This window comes from Hyaena hyaena, unplaced genomic scaffold (assembly GCF_003009895.1).
Source record: "Hyaena hyaena isolate Hyena2069 unplaced genomic scaffold, ASM300989v1 scaffold_184, whole genome shotgun sequence".
Classification (NCBI taxonomy): Eukaryota; Metazoa; Chordata; class Mammalia; order Carnivora; family Hyaenidae; genus Hyaena; species Hyaena hyaena.
Genome location: NW_024080817.1, coordinates 324,133 through 345,837, shown reverse-complemented (window position 1 = coordinate 345,837; position 21,705 = coordinate 324,133). Strand labels below are relative to the sequence as shown.

The window sequence follows — 21,705 nt, the reverse complement described above, 5'->3', positions numbered from 1 at the left end:
TGTCCTGCTCTTTGCTGGCCCTGGCGGTCCTTCTGGCCTCATTACCGGACCCGTCCTCATAATTATTGCCATGTTTCTGCTCCCCGGGCCCCTGGGACCCGAGGCAACCTGGGGGGATCTGAGCTCCTCGTAACTCACACGGCCTAACACAACTTCCTCACATCTGGAGTTTCACCCTATCCATGTAGCCTCTCTGGGCCCCCCTTTTAAGCCTATAACAGGGGCCGGGGGGTGGGAACTAATACCTACACAGGAGGTGTAAGAGGTTGCTGGAAGATGAATGAGCTAGCTAACACGAGGGGAGCGCACTAACCCACGCACGCCACATGCAAGGCTGTGGCCATTTGGTGGCATCTTGAGCAGGGCTGGAGGTTTTCCGTTCTTCCCTCACAAGGCCCCTCTTGTTTTCAACTCTGCCCCTCCCATCCTGTGCCCATCATCTTCCCTGTTTGCCAGAAGCTCCAGGGGCCACTCCGGGGACTGCTAAACCCCAGGAGGGTCCCAGTTCTGGTAATGCCCGAGACCACTTTCGACACACGTCGGGACACATGGGTTCCAGAAACGTTTCTCTCAGGTCGGGGACGCACCTCTCTCCGCACCGCATGAGGGAGCATTTGGGGCCTGGCTCACCTCTGCTCCCCACTCCTTGGAAGCCGGGAGCGTGTCGTTTCTGTGACTTTACAGCCCTGTGCCTACAGCTGCTTGGGTTTCCAAGTAAATAAACAGGGAAGAATATATGCCAGGGGGCTGGGATCAAAACGGGCCCCCAGCTGCTGGGAACACAGAGAGAAGCAGTTTCCTTAGAAACAAATTCCCAGGAGAAGGGCCTAGTTCTGCCACTTGAGATCTTGGCGGAGGTGGACCTCACGGTTCAGGACACGGCCCAGCGTGGCCTGGGCCACAGGGGCAGGGGGACAGCAGCCCGTCTGTAGCAGCAAAAGTCCCTTTAGGCCACGTGGAGCCAGTGGATGAAAGCATCAATGCTGAAACCGTTTCTGGAGGCTTTTAGTTTTCAGAGCACTTCTGTGTAGAATGTTTATTCATTCTCTCAACAACTCTGTGTAAATATCCCCATTGCACAGATGAGAAAAGTAAAGTTCACAGAGGCTAAATCACTGGCTGGGTCACACAGCTAGGCTGCTATCTCAGCTTGTGATCGGAAGCCAAATCTGAACTAGTCAGAGACAGAGGATCACTCTTTTACTCTCAAAAATTTGGAAAACCTACATATTTACTGAAATACTTAAAAAGCATATCATCCAAACCCTTTATTTGTTTTTTTTTCTAAGAAAATGATGCTTTAAAGACAGAGGCAAAGCCTGAGGCTTCGATCACAGGACAGCCTCAGCTGGTCAGGGCCGAGTGGAAATTTCCAGAAATGAGTGTTTCATATATACATTTCCAAAGCTAAAGGACTTTTAGAGTCCAAAACGTTCAAGCAGATTAAAATGCATAGCTCTCTGCAAAACCTTTGCTGACGCTGGCCAGTTTTCAGACTTCTCCAGAATCCAATGGGGCCAACATGATTCACTGAATTCTTTATGAATTAAGAAGCTGTAAATTATGCATCTTTTTTTTTTTTTTCTAACCATGCATTACTTTCCACGCTTTACAGCCAACCCGAATAAACAGTATCACAGAGGCGTTTTCTCCCCGGGAAAATCTCCTTCTCTCCCTGTTCTTCAAATGGAGGATCGTCTAGTAGGAGGGCCCTCCAGTGAATTTGCAGTAAGTGTTGGGTAAGGAGGCCAACTTGACATTTTTTGGAGTTTGAAACTGCAAAGTGGTATCCCTGCAGAACATTCTACCATGAACCTTTCTGCAGCCAGGTTTTAGGCAAACAGCAAGCTGTGGAAATGCCAGGGTGAGAAATCCGTTTGCAGGGAAATTCGGCAACTGGAAAAGAGAGTGGAGATGCTCTCTCCCTTGCTTGTAAATCACAACAGTTGCTTTTCATTAGCGGCCATTCATTCTTTCATTAGCTACGTTCTGGGTGCCAGGGATCTCCTTGCCCTGGAAATAAAAGGGCCTGGACTTGAGATGGAGAAGACTATCATGCGCTGGGATGTATCCAAGTGTGCCCGGGCTCAGCTCTGTCCCACCTTATGATTCTAAGAGCAAAAGACAAGGGAGGCACCTCTGCCCTGGGCAGCCACGTTTTTGGGTCTGGACGAAGAGAAAGGAGCCTAAGGGAAGTTCCTTTTCATGGCGTGGCTGCTATACGTTGAACTTGTATCCGTTCTAGCAATAAGTTATTTTAAAATTATTACTTTTTTTGTGAATACAAGTGAAGCATGGTTTGGAAAGACATAGAAACTTCTAGAAAATCTGTTTCCAGAAAATATGGGAAATAGCTATAAGATGCTTGAAAATTTGGGGAAAAAGGAAACGTTATCACAGCCGGGTCTTTGTAAAGATGTATCAGACAAAATGATTTTGCTCAAAAAGCATAGAACTTGGCCCAAGCCAGTCCTCTTCTGCCTTTACCGTGCAGGAAATAAAACATAAGGTCCAAATGATCAAACAATCCAGGTGTGGAGTTGGGGGGCCCAGTCTCTGACCCATGCCCAGACCCAGGCCCCATTCCTATACCTATAAAATGAGTTTCCTTGTTACCTCCAGGGACTCTGAGAATCCTATGATCCATTTACCCTTTTCCATTTTCTTCCAAACCACCCAGCATCACAAGATGATATTATTTCACCCCCCACCCGGGGCGGGCTCAGAGGCCCTGGCCCTCTGTCAGCTGTATGCTAAGCAGCTCTGTGAGGCTCAGGGCCAGGAGCTGAACTGCCTGATTTTGGCAACTGGATAAAGCAAGTGGCTTTGGAGCACTGGGATCTGGAATAATGCGGGTACATCAGTGGACCCATTTTGGGCCAGCTCCCGTGACTCCGTGTGCGTGCAGTGCTCAGGGAGACGTCCACCACACGGGCACGCCTGCCTCCTCCTTGGGTGTGGGCTCCCCCTGCGTGCCCCCTCTGGGACAGCGGTCTCCTCACAGCTGCCCTATACCCAACTGAGACACAACACCCTCTTTTCAGTCAAACAAGCAACCACCCAGGCTTGCCAAAATGCAAGCAGACTCTGAAAAGGAGCAGTTTTATTTCAAGGGTTTAATGGGACCAAGGAGATGAAATAAAAGTTTCAGCTATTTAAAAAAAAGGGAATAGACCGTCTTCTTGCAAATAAACAAACTATCCTTTGAACAAGAAAAGAGTCTTCTAACTGGGTCAGGCTGGGGTCAGGTCATGGAGGGGTCACACGTCCCGTGGGCCCCCGTCTCTATCCCTTGCTCCCCTGATTTCTCCCTCTGCTGCTTTGGGGAGCCCAGTGCTCTCCGGCTGGGGCCCTGCCAAGGAATGACATGAGCTCATCGGACACAGGCTCTTCCCAGGACACAGCACTTCCATTTGGAAAGGAGGCTCCTGCAAATCTCTAAGGGTGGAATTTCAGGCGGGGAAATTTCCCCACAATCTCTCACATCACACCATAAAGGCAGCATAAGATTTTCTTCGACTACCAACTTTCAACACTTTATGGGTTTTGTTTTCTTTTGTTTTTTAAATCTGAACCATTATTTTTTTTCTCTCCTGTTTACAACCCCTCTGGCAAATGATTACAGCTTACTGTTTGCGTGACTATGTGCAGACTATGTTATGTGCCATGATTCACAGGATGGCAAAAATCTGACAGGCTAGAAAACCATACAGAACTGCTCTCAGTTTCCATATTAATATGTGTTTCTTATTTAGTAACTAGAATGCTATTTAGGCCTCCTGTATTTCAGCCCCTCTTCTGCGTGCCAGGGACAGAGATGGAACGCTGATCCTATCTTGTCTTCAAAGAGCTTACAGGCTGTTGGAGGGCAGGAAAGAAGTTAAGACATTATATCACCCAGAGAAATGTTATCACCAGCACAGAACTTTCTGAGAGCACAGAGGAAGAACATCAAGAACCTCCTCTTGAACCTCCCTGTACAGCTGTGTAGCCTGTGCACTGCATACCTGCGGGGTCACCCTCCCACAAACTCCATTTTCAATAGAGCCTTCTGGAAACTTTGGGTGTGAGGAGCCCAGGAGACTTGCAGGGATTGGCCAGATACAGGTCTAGAGCAGGAAGGAGGCCCTGACTCCTAGAAAGGTGAGAGATACCTGCTGAGGGAGTCTGCAGGCTAATGGTATGACACATCCCTGCTGGGAGAAGGGCTCAGCTTTCCCATGGAGAGTCCAGAGAAAGAGCACTGAGGAAGGTATGTTTGACTTGGGGTCATTCGTGTTACTTCCCAGGTCACTTAGAGAAACTGCTGTCACTCGTGGGGCTTTACATGACCTGTTCTCTCCAAGCCTTACCTCTCCGAATTCACCTCCTGCCACTTTCTTGTCCCCACCCCCCACCAGCCACAAGGTTCTCCCTGCTGATCTCTGAATGAACCACAGGTGTGCCGACTGCAGGCCTCTGTCCGGATGCGCCTCCAGGTGGCGCTGTTCCCCTCGCTGACCACCTGACCCGACTTCATCTTTTACTTCTACAGGGGCCTCAGATGCCACACCCCCACCGCCTGCTTCACACCCTCACTGACAACCCAGCCAGTCCCCTGCAGCTCCCTCTGGATCCCCAAGGCTGCCCCTCCACTTCCGTGTTTTTCCAAAATCACTTTTCACCTTCCGAAGGACTATGACTTCAGTTATTACCTACATTAATGTTTGAAGAGCATTTCCAGATCTTTGGTTTCTCAGCATCTTCTGCTATAACTTGGTTCTAACTTTCTTAGGATCGGGATTGCGTCAGAAACCGCAACATTCTTTGATTAAATGGAATACGTCCTATCGTTTTCAAAGAACACATAAATGGTAATCAAGAGCCAATGCAAACTACTAAATAATCCAAGTAGCCATTATTCCTCTAGTGAGACAGGGAAATCTCCTTTGCTTTTTTTGTTTTTTCTGCTTCTCGTCTTGCTAGGACCTGCCCCCTGCCCTGCAGATGCCATACCTTAATGTCCCCCTTGTAAGGGACAAAGAGATAACGATATCTCTGGAGTTTTTCTGCACAGCAGATGATATCTAAGGCATGACTGGGCAGAGGTATCCTATGCCTGTTCCAGACCACGGGCACTAGATATCTCCACACTATGACCCCTGGCTTCAGGGAATGTGCAACTAATGAGGGACGTGTGGACCCTGTCTTGTTCTGACCAGATTCTGGATGTTTCAGAGGACATGCACCAGACTGTAATCACCAATAAAACCACAGATCGCAGGCAAAGGCAAGACTCCCTCCCTTCCTTTCCAAATCTCCCAGACACTGCATCTGCATCTCTTTCTCTATATATCTTCAAAAACTCTGCTTCTGCCTCCTGCTGGGTTGCGTTGGATTTCCATCCTGCATGAAGCCAAGGACTCTCTTGGCCCCCACCTCTGGGTCCTCAGACCCAGCCCGCCTGCATCACTAGTAAGTGGTTCTATACTCTGAAAATGTATATGTTAATAACACTGAATAAAAAATATATAGTCATGTTCATAACACATAGTTTAAAGCAAAAGATGAGAGTTTTTGCCATCAAAAAATTTTTTAAAAGTAAAAGCCATTCAAAAATGTTTCACTAAAGCATTAGGTAGTTGAATAAATTCTGAGTGGTGACCAGGCTTAGTTTCTGGTCTTGGCCCATCTATGAACGTGTTTGTTTCACACCAGGTAAGATACGACCTCTGTACGGCTCCATTTTCTAAACTCTGCTTCTGGATTTTAACACTTGAAAGTGACATCATGCAAAATGCTCCCATCCTTCAAACATGTACTTTTATTACACTTTTAAAAATTAAATGAGGAAAGAGAAGGTTGGGCACTGGCTGGAATTGTGAGTAATGATACTTGAGCTACAAGGATGCTCTGTTGCCTTGACAGCAGTGGGCACAGGCTCTGTGTCACTCTCTGACTCTGGGAACAGAATTGTACTGACTGCTCATTACCCTCTTCTGCTGTGCCCGATGGCCTGGGATGGGTCTGGGTGACCCCCACAGGCTCCCGGAGACACACAGACCAGGACTTTCCCTTCTTTGCCACCAATCTCAGCTGCTCGGCAAGCTTTTGTTGATCTAGGTCACCAAGAGGTGACAAGTGTACTTTAACTCTGTTCCTGGCCCTCAGTTCTGTACTATGGAAACAATTAACACCCCCATGGAGCTGAGGGTCCCCAAACAAGGTCAAGAAAGAGCAGACGGTTTTTGCCGAGACAGCCTGATTCTGTCGTGCTGTGACGGCGAGAACCCGGCCTTGACATTGGATGACCTGTGAACAGTCAGTCACGGCTGTGCCCACATCCTTTATGGAACTGCAGGGTCTCGTGTGGAAACACCCATCTCTCATAGGACCACCATGGGAAGCACGTTGTGGCCCTCAAGAGAGATCCCAAACACATCTCAGTGACGATAGTGCCTATCAGGTTTCCCTGGGGAAGGTAATTTCTTCCCTGGGATCTAGCGCTAAAGACAAACCAAGAAAAATCAGACTAGAAAGCTGTTTGAGAAGATGCTCATCAGGATCTGGGTCACCTGGGAAAATGAGCTTTTCACCGGCAAAAACTTCCTCCCTGAGGAAGGTGCCACAGAGGGTGCCACGGGACAGCCACGGGGAGGGGAAGGGAGCTTCCTGGCCTCCGGGGGCTCACCCAGGGTGGGGCGGGGCCACTCTTAGAAGCCACAGGACTTACCAGGTAGCGTTCCTCCTGCCTCATGCTGGGGGTGCGGATCATGTGATTCTGTTCCCCTCTCCAGTCTCCAAATCGGCGGAAAAAATAGTTAGATAAAAACCGGTTGACAGGGTCTCTAATGATGTTGATGTAGACAGGCTGGTCTCCTCCAAACCTAACACACGCACACAAACATGGAGCTGGTTACGACCCGTCACTTCTGGAGGAAAACAAAGCCCAAGTAGATACTGTTTCCCCTCTAGCTGATATATTATCATTAGAGGACCCAGTCTAAATACCAGTGAACAATAATCAGCAAGCAGCAGCTTCTGAGTGCCACGTTATTATGTGCGGGAGCCGTCTGTGCAGGGACCCGCTGGGGCCGAGAGGGCTGTTCCCGGCCAGCACCACGCAAACGATTGGATTTGTCAGCAGGGAGGTGTAGACATGGTCTCGTTTTCTCACTAGGCTGTGGGTTCCTGGGGGCGAGGGCACGTGGTGGTGGGTTTTGCATCCCCAGGGTCCGGGACGGACGCCTTGGCAGGTGGCTGTCCCTCACAGAATGTTCAATCAATTCTGATTGCCTCACTGGGTGAGACGGAGCTTATTCCATATTCTAATTCCAGCAGTCTCGGGCAAGGTGCTCTGCGGGAGGTGGGTAATATAGCCAACATTTATGAAACACACTCCACATTTATTAAATCGCCTTCCTGTAAACCTTTTGTGCCCACCTCACAGAAGAATCACAACACTTCCGTGGAGATGAGCTCCGTAACCACCCTCTTTGCACCGGGGGCAGGGAGAGGGTGAGTGATTTGTGGCTGAGGCAGGATATGAACCCAGGCAGGTCTGGCGCCAGAATCTGTGCTCTGAACCATGGAAAGAAGGTTCCAGAGCTGAGAAAAGTAATCATGTAACGGGGTGTTATGAGCACAACAAAAATCTGTATAATTATCCTCAAATGAAGGCAGGTGGTTTTAGATAAAAATAAAACAAGTAGGTGTTTCATTTTAATGCCTTCCATAAAGGTGATGGGACAAATGCTCTGAACGCGGGCAAGGACTTTCTGAGGCAAAATGATCAGGTTGGCTGAGATTTTCTTAAGGCTTCCTCCCCTTTTCCTTTGACCCGCCTGCAAGCAGTGGCCCTGAGAAGCCTGGGAGAACATTCCAGGCTCTGGGCACAGGTCTTGCTCTGGGGACCTCCCGAAAGATCCTGTGACCCCCGTGTCCTTCTGATGAGGACACCTGGACACTGTCAGGGGTCAGAAGGAGCTCAGAGGAAACCAACTGACGTGACCCTGTCCCACCACTCTCTAGCAGGCTGACTCTGTTGCCTTGCAAAACCCAACCCAGAACCACAGTCACGTCCTTCAGCAATTCTGTCCCGTCTTGTGTCAGTCCCTCTCTCCAGCACAGTGCATGCAGGTCTGCCGCTCCCCTCAGCCCACGGTCTCCTGGAGCCGGCAACGATGCCACTTAGCACAGTGTGTGACACACAGTAGGTGCTCAACCAGTGAAGACTAGAATGCCTGGGTATATGCTTCTAAGTTTGCAGGTTTCTGCTGATACCACAGGGCTCTGCTGGAGAGGAAAGTCACCAATCCTTTGTTGTATATTCAGTCATATAATGTCCTCAGTGCATTTGCATTTTTATTAAAAATTTTTTTTAACATTTATTCATTTTTGAGGGACAGAGAGAGACAGAGCATAAGCAGGAGAGGGACACAGAGAGAGGGAGACAGAATCCAAAGCAGGCTCCAGGTCCTGAGCTATTAGCACACAGCCCGATGCAGGGCTTGAATTCATGAGTGGTGAGATCATGACCTCGCCAAAGTCGTATGCTTAACCAACTGAGCCACCGAGGTACCCCGACCTATCTACATTTTTAAAGAGAATCTTCAGAGAGAAGAATCCAAAGTTACAAAAAGAAATGACTCTCCAGTGGTGAAATTTCAGGCACCAGGATGTGTGAATGATATTCTGGATTCCTTGACCTCTCCACATTGGAAAGTTGAGTAGGGTTAGCTGTGCCAATATGAATCTTGGCAGCGCCCAGATGTACACAAGGTGACCTTCATGTAGCTGGAGGAGCATGGGAACCAACTCGTCTTGTAAGTCAGCTGTGCCAAACCAGCTAACGGCTATCATCCTGGAGGTATTTTCCTCTTTTTAATTAAATTGAGTTTCATATCTACAATAAGCAGCAAATAAAGTAATAAAGCTATGGATTAGGAAGACAAAGCATGCATACCAGATGTGAATGCAGTGAGGCCCTCAGCAATTACATCATGCTTAAAAAAAAAACCCTCAACTGTAATCTATCTTCGTGATAGAATGACTATTACTGCTAGTTAGCAGAGCTGCCTAATCATATGAAGCAAAGCACAGTTCTCCCTTGTGAGATGGCTCTCAGTCTGGCCACAGCTATCTTCCGCCAAAGGCTGTAGATTGACAAGTCTTCTTGAACATGGGTGACTTGCTCCTAGTTGCACACCGTAGCCCAATGAGAGATTTCCAGAATAGTTTTCCAAAATACAAGTTTAGATGGCTTAGGAATTTATGGTCAAGTATTGGATAATATAATAGCTATTCTCTCGAAATGTCTAACTGTAGAGAGATGTCTGATGTAGATCTCCCCCATTCCAGAAATCAACAGTAATAATGGTTTCAGGCTGCCAGCATTGGGCCTTTTTCTAGGACAGAGCTCCCTCCTAAACTGGTAAAACTGGGGTGGCATGTCAGTTACACCAAAGAGGCCAGAAACCACCCATGCCTCCCAGGAAAACAAGTTTCCCCCCTCATCTCATCATCTCTCAAGGTCAATTTCTCCTCCTCCTCCTGCAATTTTTGCTTCTAATCTGAATTCCTGGTCACCCTTAGAAGGTCTCCCAGTCTCCCGAGTGTAGTGCTGCTGATCTGTGCCTAAGAAAAGGCTTTGCAAGCCCACCCAATCTCAGGCCACACAACACTCTGCCTTACGTTTTCAACCCTGAAGAGAAGACTTCCAGAGCCTCCCGGTGAAGTCCATTCTATCGGCCAACCTGACAGCTGAGGAATCTCTGGTACCCCCAGCCAAAATTCCCCATCTTCCTTTATGTGCTCTTCCTTTTGTTGATCTGCTCTACATAAAGAATTAGCTTCTCTTCATGTTTGTGTCTGGTGGGTTTTGTTGGTTTGTTTGTTTTGTTTTGTTTTTTTTACAACTTTTAGCCTTTTCAGCTTCGATTTTAATTCCCATAAATTCTTTTGTGCGTATTTCTTCTTGAAAACTCCTTTGGCAGCTGTCCTTCGGACTTATCCCCTTTTATTTTTTCATCTGTACTACTCATTTGGTCTCTATGAAGCTCTAAAAAACTGTGTTGACCAAACTGGGGATAGGTTCTGGTTGTGCGTACGTCCTAGGACAGAGGAGGCGGGCCATATTTTGTTTTTCACTTAACAACACACTCCCTTGACCTTTGGTCACCACAACAGCTACTGCACATGTGAAGAAGCTCTCTTTTAAGTCATCCTAAAGGTGTTTCCTAAGCCAAATCCAGAGGCATTTCCAATTTCTTTGACTTCTGTTCAGACACTGTCGTTACCAACTCTTTAATCACCCAGAAGCCTCCTTCTGACCCTCTGCAAATTTACCATATTCTTTTCATTTCTGTGTTTGATGAGAAGATGAAGATCCAAGGCAGGATGTAATTCTCGAGGAATGGTAACTGCATGGTTCTCACTTTTTTCCACACTGTCCTAAATATTTCATTCAGAGGATGTGCTTCCATGTCTGCCCCACACTGCTGCCTTAATCCATCAACCCACAGCAGCAGCTGCCTCTCCAACAGCTACCAGAGCAGGTGGGTAGGAATTTTAGGCCTCCTTTCACCAACTTGCTGATGATATTCTGCCTAGAATATTACCACACGTAGTAAACAGTAAGACTTACGACCCCAATTGTTCTGGGGAATTCAGATTGTTTTGGCCTCCCATTATGATAGAGTTTTCTAGGGCTAGGGACACCTTTTGAAAGTATGTCTTCTTTTTAAAATTATGGTAAAATATACAAAACGTAGAGATTTTAAGTGTATAGCCATCCCCAGAACTTTCTCATCATCCCAAACCCAAGCTCTGCATAACCCTCCTCTCGGCCCCTGGCAATTTCCATTCCACTGAAAGTATATCTTCTTTTCACCTCTGGCCTAAAAGTGGGGGTTTTCCCTTGTGCTGTTACCTACATTCAAAGATGATAAGTACCCTGTTGCTAGAAGCCTGGCTTTGATCCCTGGGGAGGAGACCCTCTGAAGTGACAGAAAGGCCATCATGGAAAAGGCTGTGATTGTTTGGGGGGCAAAGTGGGGAGCTGCCTCCAAGAGGAGGAAGTGAGGGATGCTTATTTACTGGTCCTCTGCTGGAACGGGGCCCAAGTGCCACCCTCTTTCCTCACAACCTGAGGCAGTGGGCACTCTGGTCCTCGGCCGCCCAGGAGAGGACCTCACTTCACAAAACACGAGCAGAAAAGACTGAGCCGCCTCCGCTCTGTGGTGCGTACTGATGGAAGAGAGGTGGACGCGTCCGCTGAGGGGAACATGGAGACAAATGTGGGCAAAGGGGGGGCGGCCGGGACACTAGAGGTAGGGCTCCTGCTTGGAGACACGGTGACTCCACAAGAGGGAAGGTGGTTCGTAGCATGCAGTGAGGCGGGCTCAGGCACAGTCCAGAGGACATGAATCTCCACCGGGCCAACAAAGCACGCAGGCTTATGTGTCCCCTGAGTAGCGGCGTCCACTCAGGGAGAGAGGAAAGTGAGAAGAGGGTGCCATTTTCCCAGGATTCATCGAGCAGGGTTTAAACAGGACGAAATCAAGCTTCAAGAGGGAAAGAAAGTGTTCCTTCCACAGCTGCTGATCTCAATTGTTATCTGGGCTTCCTCTTCAAAGGTGGAGATTTCTGTCACCATTACAAAAGATTTGCCAGGCACGGCATGAAAGTGGATGAGAGTGAAAACAAAGTCAACATTTAGACATCAGATGTGGAAACCCGGCTGAATTATGGAATTAGTAAGATCTGACTTGTTTGGTTAAATAATGCCGTCAGAGGGCAGCCTTTGTTCATGCCAGTAATGAAGACTTCACTTTTAGGGAAGAGAGAGAGTGTCCCCAAAGCCTCGCCTCCAACATCACACCCTGCCTGCTTCTTGAGTGACTGATGTATTTTTAAATGTTTTGCTTTTGTGAGTTAGTGTTGGCGTCGGAGCCACCATCTGAGATAAATAAGGAAACAGGAGCAGAAGCGAAGGAGGGCGAGGGAGTCATGAATGAGAAATGAAGAATCCCACAAATTCTGAGACGCGGTGGTTTGAAATCGGTTAGCGTACTGATCTAGCCTATAATTCGCTTAGACTATCTTGACAGCACCTTGCTCGGACACATGTCAAAAGACACATGTCTGATGTCTTCCCTGCAAGACACAGGTTGGAAAGTTACTGCCCCCTCAACCCCTCCAAAATGCTTGCAAACAAACAAACAGTGGGGGTAAGGGGAAGACAAACTGAATTGTCTGTCATGGTCTTTCAGTGTGTGGATCTAAGCTTCGCCTGAAGAGATTCCATTCACACTGAAAGGCTGAAATTTTTTAAAAATTATAATCCTCTCAGTTAGGTCAACCACCAGGAATGGACTCATTAGACCACAGTATGCAAATATTACAATTCCTCCTAAAACATCACAACAAAGAATAGCATCTTTTAGGCCAAGGTCATTTTGGCTCAATTCTCCAGGTAGTCCAGTTGGAAAACATTTGTCTGGACCAAATTTCTTTTTTTGTATTTAAAAAAAAATTTTTTTAATGTTTTTTATGTATTTCTGAGAGAGAGAGAGACAGCATGAGCAGGGGAGGGTCAGAGAGAGAAGGAGACACAGAATCTGAAACAGACTCCAGGCTCTGATCTGTCAGCACAGAGCCCTATGTGAGGCTCGAACCCACAAACTGTGAGATCATGACCTGAGCCAAAGTCAGACGCTTAACCGACTGAGCCACCCAAGTGCCCCTGTCTGGACCAAATTTCTAAGCAGTTCAAAAACTGCATGAAGGAGCAGTCTAGTGGAAGCCCTCACAAATCCCAACTGGCCTGAAATTTCCACTGAGTTTAGTGTTTATCTCCTTTGGCAAGAAGCCTTCCCCGAAGCAACGATGAAAACATCAGCTTGGTCTGAACACTATTGCTTTCTATGGTTGAATTAATAAAACTGGATGTGGTGAAATGGTCCTTTTAGGTCTCAAAATAGGGAAAAGACAGAACACAGCAAGATGCCTAGATGATGAATAAATGAAGCAGGTCGGCTATCTAATCACCGAAAGCTCACAGGGTAGCATTTTGCTTCTGTCAGAGGATCTACATTTCAAGATAAGAATGCCATAGTTAATGGGGGAAAAAAAAGAAATAAGGGCAATTCATTGTGGTATAATGGCGTCCGCTTTAGAAGCTCAGAACATTTACATGCACAAGGTGTCGGGAGAGAAGTGGCCTCCATTCTTATGTTCTGCTCACCAGCAAGTGTGTTGCTGTATGTTAAGAATGTAAGGAAGATTAGAAACGAAGTACCCACAAAGAACATTAAGTTGCAGTATCAATTTTTCTCTTAATAACCTCATTATCTTGAAACAAGGCAACCATATGGCTGTCAGGGATGATTGTCGTAGGTTTCGTAAGAGTAGCTAATAATCTCTTTGCCTTACAATTCAAAATATAGAACTCATTTTTATAAGCATGGGGAAAGCCTTCTTAACAAGTTCCAACTTACTATTTTTTTTTTTTTTTTTTTTTGCTGTTAATTGCATACTGGGGACTTGCACTGTAAGCCCGTACATATGGAGGTCTCGTGCCTGGAGCCCCGGTCCTGTGCGTGACAGGAGAGGATGTGACGGCTCCCGCAGATAGCATGGGCTTTTTATTTTTTAATTTTATTTATTTATTTAAAACATTTTTTAACATTTATTTATTATTGAGAAACAGAGAGACAGAGAGCATGAGCAGGGGAGGGACACAGAGAAGGGGAGACAAAGAATCAGAAGCAGGCTCCAGGCTCTGAGCTGTCAGCACAGAGCCCGATGTGGGGCTCGAACCCACAAACTGCGAGGTCATGACCTGAGCTGGAGTCAGACGCTTAACCGACTGAGCTATCCAGGCGCCCCAGCATGGGCTTTTTAAAGGAGCAAAGCTGCTCAGGCCAGTCTCTCCTTTTTTCCTGCTTACAACTCTTGACTGCTGTCCATTTTTACTGTGCTCACCCTTGGGGCTCGCATCTACGGATTCCTCTCGTCCCTCTCTTTGTCTGTTTTTAGCTCATGCTGGTCTCTGTGCCGCCAAAGCCCTTCCGCTTTGTCTAAAGCTGACCTCTCCTTCATATCCCAGCAGCAAAGGCCCCTGCTCTGGAAGCCCCTCCCAGTCTCCCTCCTTCCACAAGGGAGGGTCCTGCTTCCTCTGCGGGAGACGCCATGACCCTTTCTCCTGAAGTCCATCACGCTTTGTTGTCATTCTTCCTTGATGGAAGAAAACAGACCCTAACCCTCAAACAAGGAAAACGGTTCTAGTTCACTGTGGAAGCCCTGGTCTTACGGCAGGGTACAGAACACAGACGATCCCCAGTACAAATGTGTTTTAACTGAACAAACTGGAATGGAGGATGGAGACATCGGCATGAGCCAGTCCCCGTCCTCACGGTCTCTCGGAGATCCTGCAAGGCTACACAGGACTCAACTGTAGGCTCAGAAGGAGGCTTCTACGGGGGCGCCTGGGTGGCTCAGTCACTTATGTGTCTGACTTTGGCTCAGGTCATGATCTCACAGCTTGTGAGTTTGAGCCCCGTGTGGGACTCTGTGTAGACAGCTCAGAGCCTGGAGCCTGCTTTGGATTTTGTGTCTCCTCTTTCAAGAATAAATAAACAAACAAACAAAAAAGAACGAGGCATCTACAGAAATGTCTCTCTGCAATACTGCACAGGTGGCTGAACACTTTCACAAACCACTTCAACAAGAAACTACAAAGGTAATTTTTCCACAGGGCTAAGCAGTTGCCAGAGACATAGAAACATGTCATTTCTAATACACAGTCAAACAGACACACAACCTGGATGGAAAAAATATCACGAGTTATGCAGGAATTTCGGCTGAAAATTAATAGGGAAGGATGAGGGAAAAAAAGATTATTGAGATATATCAGAGGGAAGATTACTTACAACAATCTCCTTCATAAGGAAAACAGGAATATATGTTTCAATTTTGCTCAAGTATAAACTGCTATAATTTATTAAGAACGATCTATTTTGGGGGCGCCTGAGTGGCTCAGTTAGGTGTCTGACTCTTGGTTTTGGCTCAGGTCATGATCTTGCGCTTTGTGAGTTCAAGCCCCACACTATCAGTGTGGAGCCTGCTTGGGATTCTCTCTCCATCTCTTTGTGCTCCTCACCATTTGCGCTTTCTCTCTCAAAATTAATTTAAAAAAAACTTTAAAAATATGTTAAAAAAAGAATGATCTATTTTGGTACACATTTTTTTAAGTGTGCATAATATTATATATCTGAACATACCTTATTTAAAATGAAATTATTTCCCTGTAAAAAAATAAATTCCACTTTGCACATATGTAATATCCTTCCCTCAAAAAATGTGAAGGGTTTTCCTTCATTCATGTGTTTGGAACATCCCTCCAAGGTAGGAGTGGGCAGAAAGTGTTCCTATTGTAGAGATGGGAAAACAGAGACCTCCCATCCCCACCCAGAGGTGAAGTTGCTAGCCTGGAGTCAAGGTCAGTGGGAAGGTCTGATATCTAGAGGTCTTGGCCACCAGGCCAACACTGCTTTCTGGAGATGTGGTGTCTTCCCAAAGGTGTTTATCAATTTTTCTTCTTTCATGATTATATTAATTAAGATTAAGCTCTCAGACATGTATGTATGTATTTATTGTTTTTTAAATGTTTCTTTTTGAAAGAGAGCATGAGTGGGGGAGGGGCAAAGCAAAGGGGGACAGAGGATCCTAGTGGGCTTTGCACTGACAGCAGTGAGCCCAATGTGGGGCTCAAACTCACAGACTGTGAGATCATGACCTGAGCCAAAGTTGGATGCTCAACCAACTGAGCCACCCAGGCGCCCCTTGGACATGTATTTAATAGTAGAGGCCATGATAAGATACGGTTTCCCTGCTGTGCTCAGACCCACTGACCCGATTAAGGTACTGGCTTTGACTTATCAGTAGACTTTTACACTGTCCTGAGTCAGTTATTAAAATCTGTTGCATTGTGATTTGCTTTGGTTGTAAAAACTTGACCCATGACGAAAGAAGAGTTAAATCAGAGGCTAGAGGATGTCAGGTGTGACAGGAAAGGAAGCTGATGAGAGAAGCCAGCGGCAGGGGTGGGCTGTGCTTTGCTCTCTGCAAGTCGTAAAACGCAATGCCTGAAATAGCTAACACGACCTCGTTATCCAGTTATGTCTAATTATGTGTTCACGGCCGACGGAAATGAGAGGCAGGGTGCGGACCGCAGACCATCCAGTACCAGCGAGTCTACAAATGTGGTGGGAAACATGCTCAGGCTGCTGGATCACGGAGGCTGCTCTGCAGTGTCCTATATGCCTAGTCACCATCCAAGGGAACTCTGCTTGGCACGTAGGCCGGGGACTTGCAGGGGGAGCTCACTTCTAAAGAGAAAGCAGTGCCTTCTCATTGCCCTCTGTAACTTTCTCTGCTGAGTCTCACTCTCTTTGCACTCGATTTTCAGCGGGCCTGGTGCACAGCAGGGAAGCCGTCTGAAGGCTACAACCTCCTCCCAGCCCCTAGACTGGTAGGCATCCCTGGCAGGGAAACTGAGCCGGGCAGCTCGGGTGTGAACTGAGAAGCAGCCGACACTCAGGCAGAGCCCTGACCTTCCCTGAGCCCCGTGGTTTATTTGTTTTAATGCTTAGCTTTTTCTTTAACACACAAGTATCAGGAGGGCCTGTGGTGGCTCAGTCGGTTAAGCAGCTGACTTCAGCTTGGGTCATGATCTCATGGTTCGTGAGTTGGAGCCTCACATCGGACTGTCTCCTGTCCATGCAGAGCCTGCTTTGGATCCTCTGTCTCCCTCTCTCTCTGCCTCTCCCCTGTGCTCTCTCTTTCTCTCAAAAATAAACATTAAAAAAAAAATTACAACTATCACGTCAAATGGCTTAGCGTTAAAATTATTTCAAATTTTCAAAAGATTTAAGATTAGTATTCTAGAAAGAAATGAAGCTTCTGTCCAAATATTTCAAATTTGGACCCTTCCACAGCAAAAATAAATGAATTTAAAAAAAAAGTCCTTTCAAGGGCAATTACACTACGTTGAAAGTGAAAGTGGATTTTAAAATAATTGTTCCTAAGAAGGAGTTTAAGTGCTAAAAAGAAATGAAAGACCCATTAAGCGGGAAAATATCTTACCTTGAGAAGTTGAGGAAATGAACATGTCGAGTGAATAAATAGGGCTGTTCGGCAGTACTTATATTTTTAATCAGTTCCATCTATTAAAAAAAGTACAAAATTAGCATATATAGGATCTAATTTACCAAACTATATTAAGCTAAAGGTTATCTTCCCTACTCCTTTATCCTCACTTATTACCTCTTGGACCAGGGCCAAACAGCTGTGTTTTGTACAACGTTTATGAACTTTACATTAGGCTTCTTGCTGAAATTTATAGCCTTGTATTTAATTTAGTTGATTGCTACCATGAAAACAATGTGACAGGTTAAGCTACTTTAACATGAGAATTCAGTGTGCAGCTGTACTGAAATGCAAGTGAAAAAAAATGTCTTTATGCCCCTTATTTGAAAGTCTAAACAAGGCAAGAGGTTAAATATTATTTTACATTTCTGTAATGACATTACTGAGATCTGCAGAAATATTTGAAGCCAGTTCTGCACAATTTTTAAGTGGGAATAAAATGAGGCAATACCTCATGATTTTCCTTTTTGATCACTAAAATTTACAAAGCAAGTATTTTATAGGGACCACATAAAACCCCCCAAAGTTCTCGGTTTTCTGGTGGGTGGTCATCTGAAGTATTTATTTGCAGTTATCAGCAAGGCAAAGAGGAGTTTATATTTGTATAAACTAACGTTTATGGTCTCTGGAACATGTCATGATACGGAAAATGTTTAGTAAAATCTGTTAGAAATTCCAAGCATTCTTAGGACTCCCTGACTTCCTGAATTCCACTTTCCTTAGATTTTCGAATTGGCCCCATCAATACCGACACACAGTGAAGTTTCTTTTAAAGCACGTTGAAAATTGCCACTTTGGATATATGTCAGCAGCGCAGAACCTCTTCAGAAACAGTCCACGTAGAAAACTGGAAACAAAGGTGGCCGCTCGTGTGTTAGCCACAGAAGCAATAGCCACAATAAAATCTGAGTCTCAAACTCCAGGTTTGTGTCAAGCAGGACAGAAAACCTGAATCTGCCTTGCTCCCTCATGGCCAGCACAGGGCTGACGCGTAAATAAATGCTCAACAAATATTTGCTGAATGGATTAACTCCAACTAGTACCTGCGTTATAGATTGTTACACCAGGATCTCAGTGTCTAAAGCCTTTAATTAGATATGCAGGCTCACAGAGATTGCTGGACGAAATGAAACTGAATTTTAAAAGTAAATGACTTGCACTTTATAACCCCGTTCATCAGTGGCAGGCATGGGTAAATAACGGTCTGCCTATTCCCAACCTTGAGTATAAAAGGAAATTGAATCCTGATCCTTTATCTGTTATTTATTCTCTGCACCCCCCCGCCCCCCCACCATGTCCCAGCACCTGTTTTTGGCAACAGAAATTACTGCTTGATCACACTGTAAATTTTCATTTTTGATGCTTCCAGATTTGGAAACACAACCAAAGAGATCCGTTAGCTTAGAAACATAACTCTTTACAGTGTGTATGTTTAGTATAAAGACCACGTAATGCTTTAATCTCTAGATTATTTTTATTTGACTATTTCTCTGCACACACAAGAGGACTATGAGAAAGCCCCTTAGTATCATGCAGGGAGACTGGAAGAACAGGCCAGAAGAACACCTGCTTCCTTCGGCCGTTCGCATTACATGACATCCCCCAAACACATGTCAATGTGTTAAATTTAATGGAAGAACAGTAGCGGTTCGATGTGGAGAACAGTGTCACAACAGTCATAAAGCTGTCTCTCTCACAAGGGGGAGCGGATTAGCGGTGACAGTGTGTCACTCTTTCTAGACGTACCTTCAACCGTGGGAGAGAAGTACGAACATTCATGCTGATTGCGTGAGTACAGTGAAGTCAGAGAGTCTATCCAGCTCTCACACGCTCTGTGGCCGCACGCCCACAGTGAAGCCCCTCACGCGGTACCGCAAGCGCGGGTGTAAGCCGTTATGGTCAAGGTGCCCTTTGCTTGTCTTCACGAACGCTGAGACATTCCCCAGGCCTAACGGTAGGCAGTGGCCTCCTGTGCCCCAGCTGCCGCTCCCCGCAGTCCATCCTGGGCCTCCACTGTAGCCAGCAGCCTGCTTTTCTCTTGCCTGAGTCTCATCCGTACAGGTGGCATCAGGAATGATAATGGCACTACCTAAAATCATCTCAGGAACTACCTGTCTTTTTCCGTGGCTCATGCAGGGCCACTGCTGGCCTTTATTGTGAGTCCCCTGCCTACATCCATGCATCATTCATTCATTCAGCATTTACTGAGCACTTACTCCAGGGCTCTGGAGGCCCTGGAGATCAAAACGTAGTTAAGGTGAGTGGGAAGACACAGAAAGACAAGGCCGTGGAGTGTGTCCTAATATGTCCCCAAATCCACGATCACCCAAACCATACTCTCAGTCTTCGTCCATCTTTACTCCTTATCCACCTTACACCATCTCTGGAGAGTGTGGTCCTGGCTAACAGTACTATCCATTTTCACACTTGATCTGGGTCTTTCCTGACACTCGTGTTTAGTCACTTGCTGAGTCATGTTGATTTTACCTTTACTATGATCTTCAAATGGCATTCATGATGTCCTGTGGGCAAAGAAGACCTCTCCTTGTTCCTTCCTTATAGTGAGTCCAAGCCTGACCATATCCAAGTGCAGGCTCAAGCTTCCTCTTCTGGAATGTTCTTCCTCTTTTCTCTGCATGTCCAAACCCTAACCACCTTTAACATTGTGCTAAAATGCCTACCTCTTTTAAAGTAGCCTTCCTGGATCTCCTCTCATTCAACATCCACTGATTTCTGAGTCTGTGTCAGGCAAGGTACTGCTTGGGATTGTTGCTATAGAGATAAAAGATTGGGTTCTTGCTCTCGGGAAGCTCAGGGTCTTGTTGGCAAGCTGGACTGGTAGGCAAGTACCATTATGCAATAACCACCATGGGGTAGAACGCACAGAGGTGAGCGGCTATGCCTGCCTGCAGATGGAGAGTTAGTGTTTCCTAAGGGAGGCGTTCCTGAGTGGATCCACAGGAGTCAGCAAATGGAGAAAGGGACCCTTGTCATTGTAGTCAGAGCAACAGGAGATACAAAGAAAACTCGAAATAACCTGGGTATTAAAACTGTCAGCAGTTCTGTGTGCTAGAAGTTGGGTGTGGGATCTGCCAGGCAGTAGAAACAACTAGAGAGGAAGGTAGGAGCGCGTAATTCAGGGCCCTGCAGGTCACATGAGCGATTCTGATCTTTATGCTACAGGCAACCCCACAGCCAGAAAGAGCTTTCTTTCCAGATCTGAGATCAGAGTGGAGAATGTAAAGAAGAAGGGAAGAGACAGCTTAGCTACGAAGACAGGGCAATAATCCCAATAGGAAATGACGGGGGCATGAACTAAAATAGCACTTCCTGGGGGCGTCTGGGTGGCTTAGTCGGTTACGCGTCCGACTTTCGCTCAGGTCATGATCTCGCGGTTTGTGGGTTCGAGCCCCGCGTCGGGCTCTGTGCTGACTGCCAGCTCAGAGCCTGGAGCCTGTTTCAGTCTGTGACTCCCTCTGTCTCTGACCCTCCCCTGCTCACGCTGTCTCTCTCTCTTTCCTAGAAATAAATAAAAATATTAAAAAATAAAATAAAATAAAATAGCACTTCCTGGTGTGGTCCCCAGGCCAGCAGCACCTGGGGTTGCAACTTGTTAGAGATGCAGATTCTCAGGCCCCACCCCAACCAACTAAATTAGAAGAAACTCTAGGGGTGGGGCCCATCACCATCAGTCTGTGGAGGGGGTTTCTCATTCATTTATTTATTTTGAGAGAGAGAGAAAAAGCACACGTGAGAGCAGGGGAAGAGCAGAGAGAATCCCAAGCAGGCTCCGCGCTGGCAGTGAAGAGCCTGACACCAGGCTCGTAACCACAAACTGTGAGATCATGACCTGAGCTGAAATCAAGAATCGGACACCTAACTGACTGAGGCACTCAGGCGTCCCATCAATCTGTGTTTTAACAAGACCTCCAGGGGATTCAAAGGTACAGAGGGTTGAGAACCACAGAAGTGAGTCACTGAAAGTGAAGACAGATAGGGAGGGTTAAGGACAGTAAGAAAGATCTTCTCGGCCCTGTGGCCAGGCAGCAGCAGAACGGAAGGAGAGGGAGAGTCAAGAGAGCCTCCCAGAGCCCTGGCTGGATTTGAACACAGGCTAGTACCCACTCGTGGGGATGGGAATGCACCATAGGAACAAGTCTGGCTGCAGAAGTGAGGTCACATGGGTTTGGTTTTGAATATCTCTGGTTGGAAATGCCGTTGCCTTCTTTGATCTTCTAGGACGTACACTTTTTACGTTACATCATAGTTGAGTTTGTGTGCTAGCTCTGAATCAGACTGTAAGCTCCCTGAGGGTCGAGTCCGGGCTCTAATTATTCCCCCAGAAAGCCTAGCACAGAACACATACCCCATCATTGTTTACGGCATGAAGACACCCCTGTTCAGAAGAATTTTTTTTGGAGTCAAGGTATATATAGCTCACTGAAGACAGCATTATCTCTCAGGCAATGTAAATTAGCCCTTCTGGGACAGACCCATACATTTGTCACTCTGGTA

General features: G+C 46.5%; 1 protein-coding gene across 2 annotated transcripts in view; it reads right to left on the bottom strand.

Annotated features, from left to right (window-relative positions):
* Positions 1–21,705, bottom strand: part of UST (uronyl 2-sulfotransferase) — a 302,745-nt gene that overhangs the window by 97,421 nt on the left and 183,619 nt on the right. For both annotated transcript variants that reach the window (XM_039240941.1, XM_039240940.1), the window contains exons 4-5: positions 17,128–17,207; positions 6,713–6,866 (exon numbers count right to left, since the gene is read on the bottom strand). In XM_039240941.1, coding sequence (XP_039096872.1) covers positions 6,713–6,866; positions 17,128–17,207 — 234 coding nt within the window. The remainder of the gene's footprint in view (positions 1–6,712; positions 6,867–17,127; positions 17,208–21,705) is intronic.